Source organism: Protopterus annectens, chromosome 12.part0, assembly GCF_019279795.1.
Source record: "Protopterus annectens isolate FY-2018-M chromosome 12.part0, PAN1.0, whole genome shotgun sequence".
Lineage (NCBI taxonomy): Eukaryota > Metazoa > Chordata > Ceratodontiformes > Protopteridae > Protopterus > Protopterus annectens.
In genome coordinates this window covers 603,292,270-603,318,142 of record NC_056746.1, presented here as the reverse complement: position 1 = coordinate 603,318,142, position 25,873 = coordinate 603,292,270, and the positions used below count along the sequence as shown (strand labels likewise).

At 36.5% G+C, this 25,873-nt stretch overlaps 1 protein-coding gene across 1 annotated transcript in view; it reads right to left on the bottom strand.

Annotated features, from left to right (window-relative positions):
* Positions 1 to 5,620: 5,620 nt before the first annotated feature.
* LOC122816739 overlaps positions 5,621 to 25,873 on the bottom strand; it is a 1,006,513-nt gene continuing 986,260 nt past the window's right edge. The window contains exons 52-54 of the mRNA XM_044089733.1: positions 25,584 to 25,783; positions 12,823 to 12,926; positions 5,621 to 6,395 (exon numbers count right to left, since the gene is read on the bottom strand). Coding sequence (XP_043945668.1) covers positions 6,229 to 6,395; positions 12,823 to 12,926; positions 25,584 to 25,783 — 471 coding nt within the window. The 3' untranslated portion in view covers positions 5,621 to 6,228. The remainder of the gene's footprint in view (positions 6,396 to 12,822; positions 12,927 to 25,583; positions 25,784 to 25,873) is intronic.

Here is a 25,873-nt window from a genome sequence, read left to right as displayed (position 1 = left end):
GGACTAACTCAAAGGAGGAATGCCTGCCTGGTGTAATGTTCTCTTGCCCCAGTTACCCTGAGAAGAATCTCATGGAGCATCTTCCAGACCCAGAGAAGATGGTTCTGCCATACCCATATCAAACACTGGAACAGCTGAAGAAGATGTGGCTAACCTCCTGCATCATGATGGCCAAAAGGACTGCAACAGCAGAAGCCCCAGAAACAAGTGAGTGGTCTGGGGAAAAAACAATGGCTCACTATCAGCTGAGGAATAGACCGAGTCTGCAACAAAAGCAAGAATTCTTTGGTAAGTGACTTTTTTTCTTTCTAGGTACTGCAGGAAAAGAGCTAGCTGGAACAGAGTCAATATCCATGCTATATCTAGGAAAGACACACCAAATGAAGTAATCATAACTGGAGCAAGTAGGTTGGAAGGTGATTTATCACTGAGTGCTCACAAGCAGCTCGCTTTCAATCATATCACTTTCTCTAGTTCTTTAGATTATAAAATGTAAAATGACAGAATTCCCCTTTCACGTCTGTTCAGATACTCCCACACACACCTTCTGACAGGATCAAACTGGGCAGGTTGTTACAAAGTGAGCATAAGCATTACACTGAGACCCAATTCCCCTGCCCATTTCTGTGTAAATCTCCCTATTCAAGAGTGATATTGATGACTTGACATATGTATACTGCATAATGCAGCATTCCAAATGGGATTATTTTCCTTTCAAATACTATGTATCACTCAACTCTTCAGTATTTGGTGGAATATCATGAAATTCAACTTATGAAATTCTCCTCTACTACACTTTTCAAAAAGAAACAAAGTATTCCTAACCAGCCATTGGCTATGTCCCTGTACTAACCCAGACTAATATTTCTCTCATCCAATTATCTTTATTATTTATTTCTTCCTTTGCCTTTCCACCTCTATTCAGTTTTTTCTTAAAGTCCACTTCCTCTAGGACAGACTTATTCTTCCCAAGATATACAATTGAACTTCTCCCCTGTCGCTCTGAGAATCTACCCCTCAACCAATTTTCTCCCAACTCTCTTTTCTTAAACTACTCTCTCCTGCTAATCCTTACTTATAACTTTGTCTGGAATCTCCTCATCCTTCTAAATACTTCCTTTCCTTAGTGATTTGCTAAGGGGGGGGGGGGGGGGGGGCACACAAAAAAAAAATGTGATGTCCTATTTTTTTTTTCCCTACTGTCTTATATCACATATGCTTATTTATTTGTACCATGTTTTGTATGACTAGTATCTTTAATTGAAGTTTAATGTCTTGAAACTGAATTATTAATGTGATGTATATTTTATGTGGAGCTTTTCTCCCCGGGACTCTACTGAAAATGGACATATATCCACTTAGACTAGCCCGGTCAACAAATGTAAAATAAATAAATAAATAAATTAACAGAGTGCTGCAGAATTCTGAGTGGCTGCTTTAAATCATGATTTTACATTTTTCCTCTGACAAGAATCATGTCTTCAGCTTGCTCATATTGCCCCATGGCATCAGCAGCATTAGAGGCGCTGACGTCAATAGAGCTGTGCCAACGTGCCAGATTGTGAGGTGATTCAAGAGCAAAAAAATATTCAGTATTTTGATTTCTGTACTGGATTTGACACTGCTTTATATCAGCACAGTTATGTAATTGCAAGCAATGACCAAATAATTCAACAGCCAAAGGAAACAGAAGCAGATTTAACAAAAGTAGATACAATATTACTGTTGGAAATGGTAGGGTTTCACTTTTTTTGTACTTTGCAATTTACAGTCCCATTTTACTTCTGACATTAAAAAAATCAACATTATCTGTTGTAATAATGTGAAGCAGGACTGAATTAGTAACTGGCTCAACAAGTGAGCATTCACTGTATGCAACATACCCAGCCAGAAAGTTGCATTATTTAATAGCAGATTGCTCACTAAATGGATGACCATTCAGAAATAAAATAAATAAATGCACAAATAAAAAAGAATGGATTTTTTGATCAACTAGGCAATCATTTATGATCAAAAGAAAAACATAGTAACTAGCAGCTCAGAATTATACTTTGTAAGCAGTAAACATAATATCAGTTAAGACAGTTTAGCAAAAAGCAATACAGAAATGGAAAAAGTTATATATAAAATCAATTTAGTGAGCATTTCATTTATAGACTAATCAGGCTGACAGGAACATATAAAGTCCTCATAGTCTCTTTTCTCAAATCCCCAAGTTATGAATCACAAAGTGAAAATCTCTACTACTATTTTGAAGTTTGCAAATTTTAGGCTCAGTGTATGAAGTCAGGTATTTTTTTATGTTGGTTTGCAGAGAATGGAACTAAGGACCATGGATTTTTCTGTAATTTTCTTGAGAAGAGTTAGTGCAGTTTGATTACATTGCTTCTGCAGTCAGTTGTTGCAGAGAAGGAGTAGTAACAATTTTTCATACTTACAGCGTTTGTATTTTTTCAATGGTTTTATGATCATGCAGCTAGTATATTTCAATAAAGGAAGTGTGGTGGTGAAAGCCAACACAAGGGGATTGCAGAGCTCTTATCTACTTTTTATTAGCTTGTTTTTCAATTGTACTGGATTTCTGCATGTATGTAACTAGTGTCAATGTATGTTGTTATTGTCAAGAAACTTATCACAGATAATTACGACTAACAGCTGATAACAATCCTGATGTACAGGGTTTGATTTCATCAACCGGACTGCTAACAGGTAACCCCTGGAAAGGCACTTGTGCCTAATATGTTTCACCGGTTAAGACATATTTTCTTTGGCAACAGATTCATTCATTATGACTTAGTTGGGCTGACATGTATCCTGAGCAGCTACTACCAGAGAATTAGAGTCATCCAAGCAATACGTAGCATTGCATGGCGCTTCCAACCCTTGGACCTTGTATGCTTATTACAGAATCATGCTAATGCCCTTCCCCTCATTAAACAAAGTGAAATTTAGAAACAGAGCAGATGTCTAGTGTGTGTGTGCGTATGTGTGCGCGTGTGTGTGTGTGTGTGTGTGTGTGTGTGTGTGTGTGTGTGTCTGTGAGACAGACTTTTTTTTTTTTTTGCTTTTTATGATGATGGGGTAGGGAGGCAGGTAGTATTGCCAGATGTGATTTATATGTTGTCACAAGCATTTATTTTCACAGTTAACTAGGAACTAATATTTTGTCAGTTTTGGCACTAAGCCTGAGGCATACATTAAAGAAAAGAAAAAGAGAATTTCTTTCTATGTCATGAATTTTGTTTATGCCATTACTGGGTCAAAAAGTTATAAAAATTCTCCAAAATGCACATCAGAGCATTTAGATCCTAATGACTTGGCTTAATTAGATTACTTCCTTCAGAGTTACTGTACTGTAGCTTTGGCTAGTTAGTGTGTGTGTGTTGAAAGGATGCAGGAAACCTCAAAGAATAAGATAAACTGTGTAGAAACAAGAACAATGTAATATAGGTCATATGAAGAGGTCTAAACGAATGAACTTTTGGGGGCCTGACTTCCATGCTGTAGTACTGATGCTTGCTAGTACTGCATATTGGCCAGTGTGCAACTTTACCTGTGGTGCAGAGTTTTGCTGGTATATCAGCAATGGGCCTCCATGGGATGGGATACCATGATGTGGTGCAGAGTGTGCTGTCACAGTACCACACTGTAAAACAATTCTGCCAGCTGTCATGCAGCATTTTGTTGCAAGCAGCACTGTAACCACAGTCTTTTTGAGTTCACAAAGCATTATATATTGCCAGAATGCCATTATTCATATACAGAATGTGTACTGTAGTCTGCAATGCTGTTGCATGACCTATATCTTTTATTGTTGGGGGGGGGGGCAGCTGGAATAAGATTTTGTGCATTGCAGTGCAGTGACATGACCTCTGCATTTTACAGACCTATAGCATTTTCACTATTGTGTTTACAGTCTGTAAATTTCTGGCTACACCCCTAGTTTGGTGACAAACCTAATGTCAGTCATTGCTGCTCTGCCCACTACCTGCATGCTATGAAAGTGGCAGTCCGTTTCCTTACAAATGTTTACTTTACTGTAAACACTGAATAAATGTTGTTGTTGTGTCTTTCGGCTTTTCCCGGTTAGGGGTCGCCACAGTGGAACTCCTGTCCGCTAATGATCGGCAGTGGATTTTTACATGCCGAGTTGACAGCCCTGAGGCACAACCTTCAACGAAGGTACGCCCATTCACGCATGTCTCCTCACAGAAGATGCTCTAGCTGAGAATCGAATACTAAATTAAATATTGATTATTTATATTAAGACACACCAGAATGGGAAGTAGGAAGAGCTGCCCTACTGTGATGTGAGTCGACCTTATAATGTCAGAACTCCTATTTTAAGAAATTAATGTTTGTGTGAATCATATTGTTCGTAAAAAATCTAATTAAAAAAATTATGCAGTGTCCATCAGGGGGCGTAATCTCCCCAAAATAACTGCAATGCAGTTAAAAATCAGGGGGTGGAGGGGAACGGCAGCCCCCCTTTGCTAGATGGTTGTGGCTTTCTTTCACTGACTTTATATCCATAGTGGCAGACATTAGAGTTTCAATATTTTAAAGCTTTTTTAAACCTTCTTAAACACATAACTAACAGTCCCCTCAGGATGTCACTCAACTTGGCACCGCCCACACCTGTGCAAAATATGATGGTGTGTTCTAAAATAAACAATCGTCAATTAAACTACTGTATATTTGTAAAGCCAAGCCAAATGGATTATCCACAAAGTTCAAAGTGGCAGGTAGGGGGACACAAAGTGAGCATAAGCATTATACTGATTCCTGATTTCCTACCTGTTTCTCCATATGCTTTTCTGTTCCACAAAATTCAAAGTATACAGAAACAGTACCCAATTTTTTCACAAAGTTAGCCCCTAATACCTTAATAAACACTCTAAGTTAAAAACAGTGGTCCCTGACAGGAAACTTCTGATACTGAGGAAAAAATACAAGGTTTCTTAAAGGGAAATATTGCTTTTAGTAATAAAAATAGAGAAAATGCTATTTTTATAAAAAGGGCAATCAATTCTGAATGGAGGGGTTCCCCAATGGGGAATTATCTGCTGGAAATGAAGTTCTTAGCCAATTTCTGCTGCTGTGAAGTCAGAAAGATGCTTCTTCTCGAGATGCTAAGAAACTACTGAAGAAAGCTTCACTCAGACTGCTGATTTCCCTTCAAAGGATTATCCACTCAGGATTCAGAGTGAAGAAGTATGTGTGTGTGTGTGTGTGTGTGTGTGTGTGTGTGTGTGTGTGTGTGTGTGTGTGTGTGTTGGGGGGCAGGGTTTTTTGAAGCTGCCCGGTCATTGTTTTTTAGACAGGAAACAACCCATATAGCCTAAGGGCTACTGTAGCAGTGGGAATGATGAACATCCAACAATTACTTCATCATTTGTAATGCACAACATAAAACACCACTTTTCTGTTGGCGATTGTGGGAAACTCTTATCCAGACATTAATTTTCCAGTATGTTTCAAAGATTAGTATTTTATGGCCATTAGATTTAGTATTTTATGGCCATTAGATTTTATGAAATCACATCAAGGTTAGTGCCAACAATTACATGACTAGGCATGCTGAACATCACATTTAATATAAGTGAATAATTAGGCAAGCTATTTTTAGTGGTGTGCTTTAATAAAAATAATAAGAAGCATTTCCAAATTTAAAGAAAAAAAGATACAGGAATTTTAAAGTCAGATAAGAAGCATAAGAAGTCAAAGTTGTTAGGGTATTTGTTTTTGACTCATTTTCCAGACTATTGGACAAAGAAAAACATTTTTTTTTCTTTTACTTCAATATTGAAAAAATGATTTCTTATAGACATGTATATTATAGTAGCAATGCACTATGGCTATATAATCATAACCAACACTAGTAAAATAGTGCTATAGGAAAGCCCTCTGTATGGTTTTCTGGAATTAGTGCCTGTTACCTTAAATTAACCACAATGTCAATTTATAATAGGGATACTCCACATATACTTACTAAAATACTACATCTAAAGTCTGATGTTATGTACTACAAATCAGAAGTCTAAAATTATTCTTATGTATTAATTAAATTACATGAGCTTCAAAGTAAAGTCCATACTAAAAGAGTATTATGCAAACAAACAGAATTCCAAAGGCATGCAAGATTTTAATTTTATGTCCCTGTTCTCATAAAAGGCATTCTTAACATCTGAGAATATTTAATATCAGTGATTATTTTGTTTTTAAGGATTAGAGAATTACAGTTTGGATATTTGAACAATCCTTTGTGAAACTTGTACTATTAAATTGGAGAGAGAGCCCTGAAAGTACACTAGCAGATGCAAAAGAGCAGAACGGTCCAAGGTTTGCTTGTAGCCAGGGTTTACTTCCAGATGTATTCATATCACATGCAGAACCTGTGAATCAGAGCACAAAGACAAATATTTTTATTACTATGTCTGTCTTACAACTGCATTATATTTTCCTGTGTATCATAAATCAAGGGAGTAGTTTGCCAAACAGATCACTGCATTCTGTTGCATGTAAAGTGCTCATACACTCAAAGGAATGACACTCTTTCACTGTAAGCTAACCTAAAGGTGGCAGCTTTAAAAATATTTATTGAATTATTCATTAAACAGTAAAATTAACAGAGACATACATGAGCCCACTGCTATGGATTGAGTGCTACGAACTGTATTATGACAGCTTTCATCCTTACTAGGACTGTTTCTTTGTAGAATACAGTTACTGTATATCACCAATCACACCACCCTACAGCTTTGCAACACTGTATTGCTTGGTAATTTTTAGGTACATGAGAAAGTGTGAGAAACAACTATAGCAGGTAATACACACTAATGGATCTCACCTAATCACTTAAGTTGCGTAACTGATATATAATAATACTACAATATATGCAGCATAAAAGAGGTGATTCATCTGTAAGAAGCTCACACAGTGACCTTGGAATTTCAGGGCTATGTTTGTTGATTAAGCTAGTCCTAGTAAGCTAGTAGCCTTTTCTCAGGGGAGACCCGAGGTGGTATTTATACTATTAGGGGAAATTTGGTAATGGCATCCCTATTCTTTTCAATAGGTGCTGTTGGATCTTTTATATCCACCTGAGCTATCACCAGCTCAAGCAAATGGGGTCAAGGTTTAACATCTCATCCAAAGGACAAAGCACTCATGAGTGAAGCGTAGTACTCCCCTTATGCTGCACTGCACTGTCAGTAATTGATCTGTTTGGTGTGGGAATAGAAACCACAGCTTTCTGCACCAAAGGTGAGTGTGCTACTTGCTGCACTGCTGACACTGCTTAATATATATATATATATATATATATATATATATATATATATATATATATATATATATATATATATATATATATATATATATATATATATATACATAGATACATACATATATATATATATATATATATATATATATATATATATATATATATGTATGTATATATGGATTCACTTCAGAAGCTCAAATCCCCAAAATCTTGAATTTCATATAACCAACACCAAAATATCGAGTTTTGGAAACTCGAACTTCTGAAATGAAACTGTAAAAAAAAAAAAAAAAACCTCAAACACCACTTTTGCAGGGGGGACTTTGCCCCCCTGCTCCCCTCCATGTGGGGGGCTGTGCCCCCCACACCCCCCTACTTACATATACCAACTCCAAGATCACGCTACAGTGGGGAAAAGGGAAATCTCCCATTTTGTGCTGTATGCGGAAGTGCAAAAAGGGAGATTTCCCACTTCCTGTCAATACCACAGAAAAGATAAAAACATTACGTGCACACAGACCATACAGGAATCCTTGCCTCTGTGTGCACGTAACGTTTTAATATAAGTAAGGTCTTGTTTTTTAACACTTTACATATTCGATTTATGAAATCTCGATCATATGGTTTTGACCATATGAAATTCGAGGTTTCAGTAATTCGATTATGTGAAGTGTTCCCATATAAATATATATATATATATATATATATATATATATATATATATATAAGCAAACAAAGGAACTGCTATCATTATGCAGTTAATCTAAAATTATCAAAAAATGGAGAAACTAAAACTATACCCTATTAATTATATATACCAACTCTGCGATCATACAAAAGCAGAGTAAGGGTAAGGACAAAAAGCTGCTGGCAAAACCACCATTAAAAAGAGCATTTTTTATATGAGCATTCACTTTTTTACATCACTAAAATGCATTCACTCGAGTGTTCACTCTTGTATATTGTAACTACATGCTCATAGGTTCATAGGTAGGTACTAGACTATCGGCCCAAGTGCCTAAGTAAGCATAGCCAACAAGGTTCCCTGGCTTACGCCACCCAAGAAACATAATTTCATGTGCCCCTGTCAAGCAGAGCCAAAGAAGTGATTCCAGGGGTGTATTTCCTATTTCCCATCCACTCACCAAGATTTTTCTTGAAGAGTGCTAATGAGGAACATTGCTTGACATAGATAGGTAGCTTATTCCAGAGTATAGGAAGTCTCCGGGACAGGAATCTATCCCTCCAGCATGTCCTGTTTATTGTGGTGACAAGATTTATGTCCCTAAAGCATGTGGCTCAGAGGGATTGGGATTTATTTAGGTGTAGCATGTCCAACAGCTCTGGGTTTAACATAGCTTTATATGTTAGGCAGTGATCTCCTCGGAGTAGGTGATATGCTACATAGTAAAGCTGGAGTTTTTTGAGATGGTCAGTGCAGGGCATCTATCTGAGGCCAGTAATCCTCTTTGTGAGGTACTTCTGTGGCCTTTCCAGCTGCTGCAGATGTCTTGTGAGGTACATTCCAAAAGGGGCGTTGTACTCTATAATGGGTCTAATGAGTGCCAAGTAGAGAAGAACAATGACCTCTTTTTTCTTGGATGAGAACCCTTTTGTGATGAGGTGTGCCACATAGAAGGATTTCCTGACTACTTTGGCGATGTGATTATCAAAGGAGAGACTACTGTCCACTTGGGTCCCAAGGTCTCTTATCACACATTCGGCGTTAAGTAGGCTTCAGTTTATGTGGTAGTTCATGGGTACAGAGTTTTTACCAAAGGGGATGACAATGCACTTTTTGGCATTGAGCTTGAGGCCATGCCTCTGACACCAGGCATCTGTCTCAGTGAGGCCCTTCTGTAGGATGTCCACAGCATTTGGGGACTCGACTATGGCTCGTAGTTTGCAGTCATCTGCGAACTTCATTAGCCAGAGGCCTTCTGTGTTAGCCTGTACTTCAGAGAAGTAGATGCCAAACAGGACAGGTCCCAGGACTAAACCCTGTGGTACTCCACTTGTCACTGGTTTGAACTCAGATTTGGAGTCTGCAACTTTTACAGTGTGGGTTCTGTCAGTGAGCCAGTTGGCAACCCATCTTGTGACATAAGGATTTATACCTAGTTTAGTGAGTTTAGCTATAATTTCAGAATGGGGGATGGTGTTGAAAGCCTTGGCGAAGTCAAGATTGGCTGTATGAACCACCTTATCCTCGTCTACGGCTTTGGTGACTGCCTCAAAGAAGTCGATCAGGTTCAGAAGGCATGAACTGCCTTTCAGAAACCCGAACTGGGTGGGGTCCAGAGTTTGGAGGTTACCAATGTCTTTTTTTGTGAGTTCCATGATGATACGTTCCATGGCCTTGCAGACCAGGCTCGTCAGGCTAATAGGGCAATAGTTCCCAGGGATCAGTGGTGGCTCCCCCTTTGTGGAGTGGGATAACTGTTGCTGTGCGCCATTCAGTGGGCACAAAGCCTGATGTGAGACTATGACTGAAGATGGTGCTTAGGTGGAGAGCCAGTTTATTTGAAGTTCATGTAAAACGCAGCCTGGGATGTTGTCCGGTCCCATGGATACTGTGTTTTTGGTTTTAGAGAGTGCAGCTTTTACCTGCATATATGTGATTACAGGGACTCTGTATTCTTCCTGTATAGATATGGGCCCTTTAGGGGGTGAGAGGGGGGTAAAGTTAGCACTGAATCTATCTGCCAGGATGTTGGCAATATCAGTTAGTTCATTCATTTTAGTGCCATTGTGCTGTAACTCAGAGCAGATCTGGGTGTTGCCATTGAGATTATTGACATAGCTATAGAATGCTTTGTGGTTGCCCTTAGAATCAGTGGTGATTTTGTTTTCATAGCTAGCTTTGGAGGATCTTATAAGGGATCTCAGCTTATTACTGAGGCTGACCAGGGAGCTCCTCCACTCATGGGATTTTACTCTCTTTTGCAACAGTTTCTTCCTTCTGTTGTAGAGTTTGTTTATGGCAGGGGACCACCAGATTGGTTTAATTTTTTTGGAGGATAGCATCTTGGTTCTGTTTTGGATAGCACAATCCACATACTCATGTAAGTGCTTATAGAATGCATTTGTGTGGGATTCGGCAGTCATAACTGTATTGTCCATCTGCATGGGTGTCATGAAGTTTGCCACTTCTGTGTTAAGAAGCATGCTGTTGGCTTTGGAGATATTTGTATACCCTGGTTTCCTTAATGGTGGGTGGGGGCGGGATGTGGATATCTGGGGTGATTAGCTTATGGTTGGATCTGACCAATGAGAAGTTGACTTCAGGTGTGGAACACCTGTCACTCATGTTGGTAATGACTAGGTCTAGGATATTGTTGCCCCTGGTGGGGGTGTGGATAAGTTGATCCAGGGCATTAGAATTTAGGAATTCCAGAAAGCATTGAGTGAAGGAGTTGGTACATCAGTAGTTTTCCCAGTTAATGGTGGGGTAGTTGAAATCGCCCATTATTAGGGTGTTCAGTTGAACCCTAATATTTTCCAGTATATCAAGAAAAGAGAAGTGGGAATCTTAGGGCATAGTTGGGAATCTGTAGCAAGCTACAATTTGGATTGCAGTTTTGCCCAGAGTTAGTTGTACTTGGATAACCTCGGATGCATTATGCTGTGCAACTAGCCTCGAGGTGTGGATATCCTTAATGAATATGGACACACCTCCACCTTTGGTGTTCTGGTCCAGGTTACATGGCCAAAAAGTGTGGAATGAGTTATAGCCTGGTAATGCAGGGGTGCTCTCTAGAGCCTTGAACCATGTCTCAGTCACTGCACAGATATCGATGTTCTCCATTTTAAGTTGTGCCTCGAGTGAGTGCATTTTGTGATTTAGACTTCTAGCATTGAGGAGCATTACCCTCAATTTTTGCTTGTCTGTTCCTGTTACAGTGATGAATTTGTCATTTGAACCTTGCCTAAAAAAGGCACTATAGCGGCGGCAAGAGCCTTAGCCAGTATCTGGAATCCCAGGGGTGACAGGTGCAGGCCATCTCTGCAAAAGCATTGTGGTCTGTCGACCATGTCATCCCAGGCAGACAGATACTGGATCCCCTTAGAATGACACCAGAAGCTTAGCCGATTGTTGAAGTCAATCATTTTGTCCTGCGTTATCATTCTGGGCAATGGCAGGATGCTTCTCAGGGCTAGAGTCATACCTGCATGGGCTACAAGATCAGAGGGCTCTTCCATGTCTCTTTTCATGTAGTCCAGGGAGGTACGTCTCAGGTCAGTCACACCAACATGGACAATGACAGAGTCATATTTGTACTTGTTGTGGAGTGACCTGAGTGCGTGGGTTATGTGTCGGATTCTGGTACCTGACAGGCAGCTGACAGTAACCTTCTCCTTGTTTAGCCTGGTGAGTGGGACATCAGTGTGTCTGACTATAGAGTCACCTATGACTAGTGTGTTGGGTACATTGGTTTGCCTTATGGGCTGTGGTTTATTGGCACACTGAGTCTGTAAGCTATGTGTCATTTCGGTTGTGTTGGGTGGTGGAGGTTGCTTCCGTTTCTGCTTTGGAGGTCTCTGTTGCTTGAGCAAATTATTATTGAGAGGTTCTGCAAATGTTTTTGTGTTTCTATGTGTGGATTTTGGTGATGTAGGTTTAGTGGAACTATGTGATGAGTGTGGTGTGGTGCAAGTGTTTACCTTCTCCTCTTGACTGTTAAGTTCAATCGTGGTTGGCGAGTGCTTTACCTCCAGCTTGGCTAGATAAGTGAATGTCTCACAGGTTGTGGTGTTGGGTGGTAGGAGGAGAGGGTTGTCTGTGTACATGTCACAGGCAAATAGTACTGGGGATTTCTGAGAATTGTAGGGGTACACTTGAGGAGTGTTACATGTTTTTTTTATTTTTAGTTAAGCTTTTTTGAGTAGGTTTGTTATACTAAGTCAGCAGCCTTTTTTTCAGGGCAGTCCCAAAGTAGCATTTACAATGACTGGGGGAAATTTGGCTAGAGCTCTGGGGAACTTCCGCCGTACTCATTTTTTGATATGTATCATGGGATATTTTATGGTCATCTGTGCTACCACCAACTCAGGGAGACAGGACTCAGTTTAACATTTCATCTGAAGGATGCAGCACCTTCTTTATGCTGTACAACATTGTCAGTAATGGAATGGAATCCTCCCAATCTTCCATCACCAAAGGGAAGTATGCTACTTGGTGAGTCACTGACATTCATATTTGATTTTCACACATTTCCTTTCATGACTCCTTCCTTGTGCCAGTGTGCCTAATAAAGAAATTAAATATACTAAATCTCAATAAATTTCTGAATTAATATATATATATATATATATATATATATAAATATATAAAATTAACTTGGCTTTTAAAAGTATTCCTGTTGCTGATTAACATAAAGCTCAAGATATGTTTAAATTAAAGCTTTATTTTAAAAAGTATTTATATGGAAGATGCTCATAGGCATAATTAAGACTCCAAATCCTTTTTTTCCAAGTAGTGAAATTGAAGTTTATTGTAAAACGTGTATATACAGTAGTAGGTCATTTCTTACCTCCAGTATTATACTGAGACAGCAAATAATTTATCTGGAAAGCATACACATCTTCTTTCTGTTCTGTTGTTAGGTCCGAGTAAACACACTTTATAACTTTCACTCTAAAAGTAGGAGACATAAAACATCAAATCATTTAATCAGTACTTGTGCTTAAATTGCAGTGATTGCGTAGTAAACTGTTTTAATAATTAGTCACTCATTACCATGAATAATATTTTATTATAAATAAGTTAATTTACTCTGGCTGCAAAATGACTTGTAGTGAATAAAACTTAATGAAGGAAACGTATCTAATAGTTTCATTAATAATTTTCAAAAGTTAAATTACAAATAAGGGGACAGAATAATTTCTAAACAATTACAATGAGTGTGCATCTATAGTATCTTGCATAGGAAACCAAAAGCCTTTCATGATGGTTTAGAAACATTAATGTATGACTCAGACTCCTTAGAAGCATCTGCTTCAAGAAAAGGTTTAAACTGAGTGTACATGATCAAAGAAAAATCCATCATAAGCTACTTATATTGGTATACATTTTTGAAATGCACATAACATCTTGTGAAATTTTACTGCAACAAAATAATGTATAATTCTTCTTCTTTCGGCTTTTCCTGGTTAGGGGTCACCACAGCAGATCACCTGTCCACTCATGATTGGCAGTGGGGTTTTACGGTGTCGAGATGACAGCCCGGCGCCCAACCTTCCACAGAAGGCACAAACACATGCACTCATGCCTAGGGTCAATTTAGAGTGTCCAATCCACCTACAGCATGTCTTTGGGATGTGGGAGGAAACCGGAGCACCTGGAGGAAACCCATGCAACCACAGGGATGACATGTAGACTCGGCACAGAAGGCACCCCAGCCAAGGATCGAACTGGAGAATGTCTTGCTGTGAGGCGACAATGCTAACCGTTGCACCACTGGGGCCGCCCCAAGAAAATAATGTACAATAATAACATGTATATAATAGAACTGCAACAATCCCTTCATGCTGCTTAATAACTGGTATAATATAATACCATTGGCTTTATGCTGATACAATAGTAATCTTGGCCCTTATAACAAACGTTTAATTTGATCTAACTGTAATAAATTGCTATTGCGATATGATTTTATTTATCTGGTAACTAGCTAGGTGCTCTACTGCAAACTGGCCTATTTTAATTCCATCTTTTTTTGGAATTTAATCCAAATCCATGAAGTTTACCAAGGTTACTAGAAAACTCTCCTACTGTGTGCCTGAGAGAGAGACCCTATATTGATGGAGAACAGTATAAACAGAAGAGATCAATTTATGTTCTGCAATAATTTCACATAGGTAGTTACTGCATTGCTGGAAGATATGTTTGATGCAGTACAGTTTGAGCCTATCATGTTGAATCCTTGTCTAATCAAAATAATAGGATATGATCCCTACTTCCCCCCAGACGAAGCAGTTTTGATGCTGGGATATTAATGTGTGAATGTAGGGGATCTCCATTTGTATGGGAGGTGTGGAGGACTTTGATTCCCATGGGAAATAGTGTGCTTTGATTGAGTACACATAGCATTAAAATTTCATTCATTTCATCAAAACAGCACACTACAAAAAGACTTTGACCAGCAGTTGTCTTGCATTTCCCCTGAAATTCCTTATGCTGCCATTTTGATAATGGAGAAGTTAAGCCAGCGCAATAAGGGGACTGTAACAGAATGTGAAATAAATGTGGTATAAGGGGGAAGTAACAGAATGTGAAATTAATGTGATATAAGGGGAATGTAACAGAATGTGAAATTAATGTGATATAAGAGGAATGTAACAGAATGTGAAATGAATGTGATATAAGGGGAATGTAACAGAATATGAAATGAATGTGATATAAAGGGAATGTAACAGAATGTGAAATTAATATGATATAATGGGACTGTAACGGAATGTGAAATGAATGTGATGTAGTGTTTGTGTGTGAGAAGATGTGGAATGAATAAAAGCATCAAGCTGATGGACTTTATCTGGTTCTGTAGTCATAAAATATCAGGGAGGAACAACTGAAGATAGATAAAGAATAATGGGAGTTTGGTGAAAGCAGGTGAGGAGAAAGGTCAGGAATATCTAGATGATGATTTGAAGCTTGGACTATAACACAAAGACACACAGATACAGGGAAAAAACAAAGAAGCGAGACATTGGTACAGGGTTGTGGGACATGTAGAAGAAAACAGTCAAGGATGAGATTTTTTTTTTCATTTGTTTATGTGATTAAGGTGACAGAGCAGTTATCTCCACAGATTAATAGACACACTTTGGGAAATGTAGGATTATTTATTTATTTATGTATTTGACATTTGTTAACCGGGTTGGTCCAACTGATCCAAGGCACATTTTCAGTGGAGACCCAAGGAGAAAAGCTCCAGATACTTGTACAATTTTATGAAATATAAACAAAGTAACAATGAAATAAACTAAAGATACAAAAATCAAACAATGGCAATATATAAGAGTTTACAAATATGAGAATTCCAAAAAAAAAAAAATAATAAACATAACTATTGTAGATACGATAAACTAACACGTGTAATAACTTTAAACTTGTTCTTATTACACATGGAGTAGAGGGAGAAGCAGCTTAAGCCTTACTGTCCTAAAGGTGTTAAGAGGTGGGGTAGTAGGGGAGGGAAATAAGTGGCTGAAGGAAGACGGAAGGATTTACGTGGGGTCATGACAATGGCACATCCATGATTTAGCCAGACAATATTTTACTTCTTTTTTGAAACTATTAGAGTGTGCAATGCTTATGTTGAGTGGGAGTTTGTTCCAATTATGAGATACTGAAAATTTGTATAATACTTTCCCAATAGATTTATTGGGCTTGTATATTTGAAAAAAAAATTGGTCTGTGCTACAGAGTGGGCGTGTAGAGGTATTGTAAGATACAAAATAGGTTAGGGAGGGGCAGGATGACGATTTGTTTAATAAGAAATGAATCATGTGGAGTTGTGAAAGTTGAAGCTGATGGGAGAATTTGAGCCACTGTAGGTTCTTTAGTGCCATGCAGTGGTGAGAGGTATGTGGTAGGTTTGCAGTAAATTTTGCAATTTCATTGTATGCCTGTTCCAGCTTAGTAATTAAGGAAGATTGAAGGTTTGTAAGGACTGGGGCACCATAGAGAAGGCTTTGAAGTAGATAAGCTTGAGCCAAGGAGAGTGTAGAGTTTAGAGTGAGACATTTTTTGTTCCTATAGAGGAGACCCAGTTTTTGCTTTTTTTATGGCTTGTTGGACATGGAGGTCTTATTTTAATCGATCGCCTGCTATCATTCCCAGTAGCTTTGAGTGGGATTCTACATTAATGATAGTTTTATTTAAGGAAGAGATTGTAAAGCTGGATTTGAGATGTGAAAGTGATTTTGGGATAAAGAGTAAAAGTTTAGTCTTTTTAGGATTTAAAATAAGCTGATTATCAGTGAGCCATCTTTCCTCAGATAGAAAAGAGTTTTGGGTAAGAGTGTGAAGCTGAGAGATGCTTTCAGAAGAGGAGATGAGTGTAGAATCATCAGCATACTGAATGAGAGAGAAGTGATAGCAAGAGGTATAGAGGTCTTTAGTGAAAATGTTGAATAGAAGGGGTCCCAGGATGGAGCCCTGAGGAACAACTGTATGGATGGGTAGGAAGGGGGAGCAGGAGGAATGCCATCTGAGAGATTGCAGTCTGTTATAGTTATTCCTTGTTAACTACATCATCATAAAAATATTTTTTCTTATTATAGTACAAAAATAAAGACATTTTTACCCTAAAATTCTCAGTAATACATTTGGCAAAATTACTAATTATAACAGCTACATGATGTTGTCTATTGTGCTACACAGGTTCCAAAAAAGTTATAGACTTTTGCACCGATTTCCACATCCCTTACATATGTCTCTGAAAGCACATCTATGGGTTATAACTATAGCCAATATACAAGAAATTATATTTATTTGTAGGAAGCAATGAGGTTCAGGATAAGCAAAACACTGCATTTAGTATTGGAACATTGTGTTACACATTATACTCGGTGGCCTTGGTGTTACTTACCACAAATGTCATGGCCCTAGACAACTTTAGTGACTAAAGCAAAGTGGGTTAGTGCCTTTAATATTTGCAGGATGGTTAAGTAGTATTGATACGTGTGTGTGAGTGTGTGTGTGTGTGTGTGTGTGTGTGTGTGTGTGTGTGTGTGTGTGTGTGTGTGTGTGTGTGTGTGTGTATGTGTGTGTGTGTGCACGTGTGTGTATGTATGCATGTTCCCGTCATTTTGTCGAAAGTCCATTTGGCCAATAAGTGTGAGGGGTGGTGCTTAATATTGAATGTATAGCTAGCCAAACTGTCCAAATGTTGAGGAATGTTTCATCAATAAAGGTGAGTGGGGTTGAAGGGCTTGAGAGTGTTTGTGTGAGAGTCAGGATTAGACAAGTGTGTGCATTTTAGGGTTAGGGTCAGGGTTAGGTAAGGGGATAGATGTGGTGTTGTTACTGTGTTGTTCTACATGTCTGCATGTATGAGTGTGTCTTGTGCAGTGGCAGTGTTATGGGAATGTTTTTATTAAGGTAATCTGTAGGATTAGGGTTGTAGAAGGGAAGCATTAAGGTTACAGTTAGTACCCATTAGTGAGGTGGTGTAGGGGATGGAGCCTCTTCAGTGCAAAAGCTAACTCAGTTTTTGTTATAATTTACTATTCATTTGAATATATTATATTCATATTTCTCTGTTTAAAATATAATTTTAAGTCATATATATATATATATATATATATATATATATATATATATATATACACACCCACCCACACATATATATATATATATATATATATATATATATATATATATATATATATACATATACATTATTTCATTGTATATTAGTTAAACTGGATGATCTGAAGATACTGTTTACAGCAAAGGGAAGTTTGGCTTGATCACATGGTTCTGCAAAATGTTACATAACCGACTACCTTGTCTTAAATGTTAGATTTTGCACTGTACTGGCTGCATGAGAGGTAAAACCATTGTCTTCTGTTTATTTTCTTGTTTTATGCTGTGATCATAAAAGTGGAATAAACTACAAAGAGCAACTTGCTGGAGTTTTATTTTTTGATGGATTTCTGTTTCACTCTGTGCACATTTTGAGTCCATGCAACTCTCTTTTTATCTATATATCTATATCTATATATATATATATATATATATATATATATATATATATATATATATACAGGAAATTCCAGGGATATTATTATTTAGTATTTCCTTTTTGTTAACTTGGGTAATCTCAGTAGTAGTAGCTTAGTAGTGGTACCTGAGACCAGAGGTGGTATTCATACTGACTAGAGGTATTTTGGCTAGGACACTGAGGAAATGTTACAAGAAGCTATGTAGTTAGGCTGTGGATTTTACTGGCTGCAGCAATATTTATAATTTCTCTATATTATGGATTGTTTTCCCTTTGGATCTATAAAACTTTGATTTTAATATTTTTTTATTAAAAAGTTTGCAAAGCATTTTTTGCAAATATGTTTCCTATGTCCTGTGGCTAGTAATATAGTACATTGTTTATTGATAGCATGCTACAGTCACAATTATTTCTTTTTGGAGTTCTTCAATTTTTAGGATTATTTCTGAAATTTAAGTAGTGCTTTTCATTTGTATATCCTACTGATTTTGTGACTCATCAAAGGGCAAATAGCCTTTTTATTAAATTTTCCTGCATTTTTAACAAGAAACATCTTTATTAAAGTATCGCTTATGACAGACAATCATTAATTTATATAAATGAAAAACTATCTTGACATATTTTTAGTTGCAAACATTATACATCACTTATAATGTGGCCAGTCATTGTCAGTCAAACATTACATAACTCATTCAAATCTTGCCTTCTTTTAAACCTCATTCCCTCCTCCAAAGTGTTATTCTGTATGTATTGTTCCCACAATTCACATTTTTCGTCATCATTCATATTTTCCTCTGTGTTTGTGTCTTATAGGTATGTCCTTTCAAAGCGGTTGTTGACAGTGACACAAACAGCTGTTAAATAACAGCTTGTAACTAAGTTATTAGAGAGCAAGTACAGAAGTTTGCTTATGAAGTGGCTTGAGATGATGTAGGCAAAATTAACATGTAAGATTCCCAAACTTATGTACTGGGTTGCATTTAAGAAGGAAAACTGGAACATATGGCATGAGATGTTAAACTGAGGTCCCATCAGTTTGACTTGGTGGTAACTCAAGTGGTTGTAAAAGATCCATGACGCCTACTGAAAAGAGTAGGTGTCCTTTATTTAAAACATGATGTACAATATTATTTACAATAGTATTTACTATATTATTTACAAAATGACATAGTTACACATTTACAATTCATAGTGTACAATTTGCCATTTCTTTCCTGCAGTATTGTACAATCATAATTATCTTACTTTCATTTATTATTTGAACTTCTGTCATCATTGTTCTTATTAGACACCCACTCCTTTTTCCATAATCACCATCTGATTTTCCTTAAAACTATTGCTAATCTCCATTTACCATTCAACATGATTTAATTTATCCTTTCATTCCAAATGGTCCACACAACATAAAATAATATTTTATCTATTTTACTAACGTATTCCTTAGTTTTATGTTTATAATATGCGTACATAATATCCCTATTTATATCATTCACCTGTTTTATATCTTCAAAAACCTTTCTTCACATAGTTTTTTCCCCACAATTTTGTAACCCTTATACATTGTAGGAAAACATGTTCTGTAGTTTTCTCTTTGCCATAATGTATACAAGTCTTTCACTTATTTTATATGACATATTTCCTATTACTGCACTAATCTCCATAAACAATCTTGACATGCCTCTTGTACTTTTATAGATGTATTTTTTCATTCATTAAATCAGCTTAATAATTAATATAATAACATACTATCATGATATTTTTATACCCCACTTGACTCTCATTTTTATTTTCCATATTCATTTTTATTTACCATAAAAGTATTTTTTCTTGATTTATTTTATTTATTTATTTCAGTTGGATAAATGGGGAAGTCCACTGGGCCACAAAGAGCCCTTTTTCAGTGGAGGCCCGGGGAGAAAAACTCCAAAGAACAGTTACATAGAGATAGAATATACAATCAGTTTTTGAAAAAATGCAGTGTACAATAAAACGAGGGGGTGAACATACAATAAATTCACATAGAAAATACAGCATGCAATGCAATAACATGACATTCTTGAATACAGACGTATAAGTATATGTGAATTATTTTTTTTAAGTAAGTAAGGGTAACAGTTTGAGTAAGAGGATTGGGAGCAATAGGTGAATGTCACAGTGGGGTGATTATAGAAGTAGTTGTTGAAGAGAGGGTGGAGAGGTTGATAGGTAGAGGGAGGAATTTAAGTTGGGGAGTGGGGTGTGCATATCCATTTAATAGTACGATAGGAGAACAAGAGAGATTTGGATTTAGTGTGGTCTGGGGTATTGTCAAGAGTGGGAGGCAACCTTTTCCCTTTAAACTATATATGCCATCTTACCTAATATTTTTAATTTTACTTTCCATTCTCTTCTGAATAATTTTCATAAAAATCTTGTAATCTGTGTTTTTAATACTTTAGGTCTCCATTTCTTAACTTCATTTTTGTCTTGTTTTTCCCATACACATTTTGATATACCACTGCATAAATCTGTATACATAAAGCCTTTGCTTAACCACTCATTCATAACTTTTAATAGAAGTATGTCTTCTGTCAATCTGTAAAATTCTTATTATTCTTATTATTGGTATCCTATTCCATCAGGCCTGCAACTGACTGTAAATTAACTTGTAAAAGAAACAAAGATGCTGGGTATTCAATGCCAGGTAAATTTATTGCATGCAAGTAAAAAAGCAAATCTTCAAACAGGAAAACTTGCTTAACCAGTGCAAATACGTGAATAATCAAATTCAACAGTTTTATATCACGTGACACAAAGCACTTTGCCATTGACTTCATTTACACTGTGCTCCTGGCCTGTTTGTGAGATGTAAATTAACTTATTCAATAATTTATCTAATTCATATAAGGAAACAATGTTTTCTAATTCTTTATTTTCCATGTCTGAAACATTCCATTCCTTCCTGTGTGCATTTTAGTTACATAATTTATTACAATATTCGTGGTCTCTTCCTGAGACCTTCTTACCTCTTTTCTGTAATCCTTCATTTCTCTCATTATGCTAGTATTTTCTTTAACTATATTATTCAAGTCAGCTGGTACATATTTTCTTTTACCTTGTAAGTAATATCTTTGTTTAAATAATAAACCTTTAATTTTCTCTTGATTCTTTCCAGAAATTCTCCATTCTTTCCCAAAATATTCTGTCATTTCTTTCCCAATCATTTAAAACATCTATACACACTGACCTATAATTTGCTTTTCTGCTTCTCTTGCATCTGATTTATACAATAATCTTAAAGGAAGTGACAACAGAATGCCCAAATGTATAGTGACATTAGACGTTCGATCTTTGTTCACTGTGATTCCGAATTTAGAAGGTATACAGATGGTGAAGGAGTTTCTACAGGTGAACAGCAGTTAGAATTTATTTTCCTGAGCTGGTATTAGAACATAATGTTTTTATTTTCAATGGGGTATACTACTTACAGACTGTTGGCATAGCTATGGACACTTCTTGTGCCAGTAGCTATGGCAACATAGTGATGAGAAAATGGGAAAGCATTTATGTCATGGTGATAGACAGTACAAACAATATATGATTGTTTCGCCGTTTTGTGGATTGTATCTTTATTCTTTGGGCAGGAGCTCGGGAACAATTAGAGACCTTTCTCAATTTTTTACAAAATAGTAGTACATTTCTTAAGTTTAGTTTAAACTTCTCTAGAGATAAAACTGAATTTTTGGATATCGAAGTAGTTCATAATTCAGGTGGGCAGTTTAATACTAAACTATATAGGAAGGGATGCTATAGACTCTCATATTTACATTGTGCAAGTATGCACCCCCCCATGTTTTTAGAAATGTGGTTAGAGGGCAGGCTATGGGGGCATCTAGACTTTATGCCAGGGACTGAGAATTTGTTGCTGAGATACATGAAATGAAAGTTGATTTTTTGGGGAGGAGGTGCAAGAAGCAAGATGTTGATGTGGCAATAATATTAGCCAAAAGTAAAAGAACTACAAGTTGTTGTTGTGTCTTTTGGCTTTTCCCAGTTAAGGGTCGCCACAGCGGAACTCCGGTCCACTAATGATTGGCAGTAGATTAAAAGAACTACAAGTGCTAAGCCTTATTTTTCATCTCCCCCTAGGTAAATCTCAGTTAGTAGTTATGACAGGAAGAATGTTACCATTCCCTTAGTTTATAACATAGATGTTGATCAAATAAAACAAATTTTTATGAGAAATTGGCATATACTACACAGTGGAATGGTGGGGGGAATCTCCGAGGTTTTTGTATAAAAATAAAAAATCTCTTAAAAGAAGACTTTGTTACCCTATGAATAATGATAATATTCATCCTAGATGAGATAACGTTACTACAAGCAAGTGTGGGAAGTATGCTTTTTGTTGCTGTGTAAATGAATCAGAGATTTTTGTTCACCATGACACAGGTATAGTTTAAACATTTACAACTGCAGCTAACTTTGAAACCAAAAATTTAATATATCTAGCTACCTACAGTTGTTGTAAAAATGTTTATGTTGGCAAAACAAATAGACTACTAAGAGAATGCATAAGGGACCATCTTTACTGTGTAAGGAAAGGTCTCAGATATAGTGCCATTGCCAAACATTTGTTAGAACATGGAGAGTCACATAGTTTTATATTTTTAGTCATGGAGACTATTAAAGATATCCCTAGACAAGGGGACAAGATTAATGATACAGAATTTGTTGAACTGAGATGGATTTTTAAGTTAAGATCACACTTGGGACATGGACTTAATGAATATGTATCTATGAAACCTGTTTTGAAAAGAAGATTGAAAAGGTAATTTTTAAATGTCTTTTTTCTTTTGTTTTGTTTTCATAAGTGTTTTATTTATTTATAACTGACGTTTCTCACTGTGTATGCAGTAGCTTAGTGATTTGTGACATGCCTGAAAAGGAGAAGGCTGGAAAGGTGATTTTTACATGTCTTTTTTGTTTTGTTTTCATAAGTGTTTTATTTATTTGCAACAGATGTTTTTTTTTGCTGTGTATACAGTAGCTTAGCAACTTGTGACCTGTTTGAATCTCATTGGTGAAAAAAGTGCAATTTTACTTGGTAGTTAGTATTTAAATGTTAGCTTGGTGATTGTAATTGTCATCTGATGAAGCTTTACAGTGAAAACGCTAACCCTGTTTTATATTAAACTACACTTTAATTCTTTGATTCCTGGTCTGTGATATTTACAAATTGGACTGCTGCTAATATTGTTCTGCCTCAGGTATTATTTGCTATTGGCATTTTATGATATACTGAAAGGAAAGTATTTATACTGCTTCTACACATCTGCTGTGTTTCTGCTGGGATTTGTGGTGACTGTTGAAAACTAGGAATATGAACAATTTTATCTTTTTTCATTTTTCAGTATAATATGACAGTCATATCTGCCAATCCATAATCCTCTTTATTTGTAAACTTTACTAATGTCCATAACATCTTTACATAGTTTACTTAAATGTCTCTTTTTCAGCATCAGTTCAGAATTGAACATATGTTTTATTTCTTGTTTCCCTGTGAAATTCTTTAACCACATGTGACTTTCAGGGATTACAGTTATTTTTCTTTTTGTATTCTCCCAGAAAGCTTTCCATAACTGAACCCATCTCAACTATAATGATACTGAATGTCTCTTTATGAATAAGAATAAAAACTTTTATTTCATGTGCCTTTACACCTGATGGCATCATTGAATTATCCCTAATGTTATACCTGTTAATTTCTTTTTCTTCTTTGTTCTGGATTCTTACAATAAATTTCCTTTGATTGTTGACATCACATTTCTTCTGTTCCTCTCTCATCACTTTCCCTGCATTGCTCTTAGCAGTATCAGGATGCAATCTCTTTTTTAGACTGTCTTCTTTCAAAATGACTTGCAGATTCCTCCAAATGGATTTTATCTATAATTTCACCCCAAGAAACATCTTTTTCACTATCTGGCTCACTCTGCATTAACAGTTCACCCAAAATATCATCCCGCAACCTTCCCAACTGGAGGGCTGTAATAATACAGCCATCATTTTGTAAATCATTTGTTTCCAATGAAGCAAACAAGTGTTGCTGAATTAACTCCTGCAAATTATGCAACAAATCAACCACAGCATTGGCATTCAGTTCTGTGTTAGGCACCATCTTGGATTCCTGGGACACCATTCTCCCAGCCACCACTGTGCTAGGACCAGAATGAACATTCTCCTAATGAGAAGGAGAAGTTCCCCAATGCCTTGATCAAATTTCTCCTAGTAGTATAAATACCACTTCAGGTCCCCCCGAAAAGAGGCTACTAAGCTAGTGAGATCAGCCCACTTAACAAAGGATAGATAGAGAAATAAATAAATAAGAACATACAGTGGAAGAATGACTATAAGACAATAAATATAATCAAATGCAATTTTCACTCTGGTCACATTTTGCTTTACTAAGAAGAAGAAAATTTAATTAACTTAAAGAATTTGGGTCTGTCTGGTTTACATAGGTGTAGGAACAACTGGTTTGTTTTGTGTCAAATGTTAGTTGTAAGAAGGCTCCATTTTTACAAAGTAAAGGAAAACTATTCTGTCTGTGGCAAGAATACAAGATGGAAGAAGAAACCCAAGGAGATTTTTTTTCTCTTCCATTTATACAATACAATACAAGGAATATTAGGCAAAAGTATAAAATATTTAGCAGGGGAGACCACAAACTCTGTGGTAGGAATGATTTTTCTTCTTAGGTATGAGAACACATGAAGTGGAAAAATAATGCTATTTTAGGTACAATTAAGCGCATGTTATACATTATTATCTGTAATAAATTATGTAGGGTATGCCAATTCCAAATCTATAATATTCTGCAGTAACAGATATTTTGAAATAATTTTGAATGAACATATTGTGCAGATTGGAAATTGGCTTTTTGCTGCACAGCAGCAATATGTACAAGATGTGTGCTGTTCGAACCAGTCCTGGCCTAACTTAGGTTATTTTATAGTAACCAAAAGCTCTCCTCTGTGGTGCATCTAGGTAAGCCATTTCAGTCAGTGCCATGTCAGTTTAAAAAAGCCAGTTCTTTAAAAAAAAGGCATTCAAAAACAATGCCAATAATTTGCTTTTCAAACTTATATTTTCCATGATGGCAATTCCCTTATCACTATTAAGTAAGGGGATTTACTTTTGCTTGTCAAAACTTAATATAACTGACTCTGATATTGCTGCACCTTGGGGAAAAGGCAAACTCAATCTCCATGAATTAAGGTATATTTCGGACATGTGCTGTTATATAAGCACCTGGCCTTCTTGTAGTTATGAGGACACTTTCTGCAATGTCATTAATGGACTATACACCTAGCTGATTTGCTGGAAGGAGGAAAGCAACTATTACCTCAGTTCCTGTCATTGAATGAGTATGCTTAACTGACTGAACTATTGATCAACATTCTACCCTGGTTAACAAATATGAATAAAGGTAAATAAATAATACATATGCATAATGTGTCTTTTTTCTCTGTTAGTTTACAGTTAAGCTCCTTATAAAGACTGTGTGCTGAATATGCTTTACTTACATGGCTTGGAAATTTTCACATGGCATATCTATAGGAAATAACTTTAAAACAGCAGAATTAATGCCGAGAAGAAATCCTTGTAGTCTCTTTAGCCACGTATTCACATCTTGCTGTCCTAGAAAGCTGAACTGTGGTGCTATGATCTGAAGAGATCTCAACAACATTACATCCTTCACATTGGAGTTCAACGTTTTTGATGTCTAAAAGAAAAAGCACCATTGTAAGTTAAACACATAACGCATGCAATACTGTTCTCATAGTAGTTTGTGTGTGTGTGTGTGTGTGTGTGT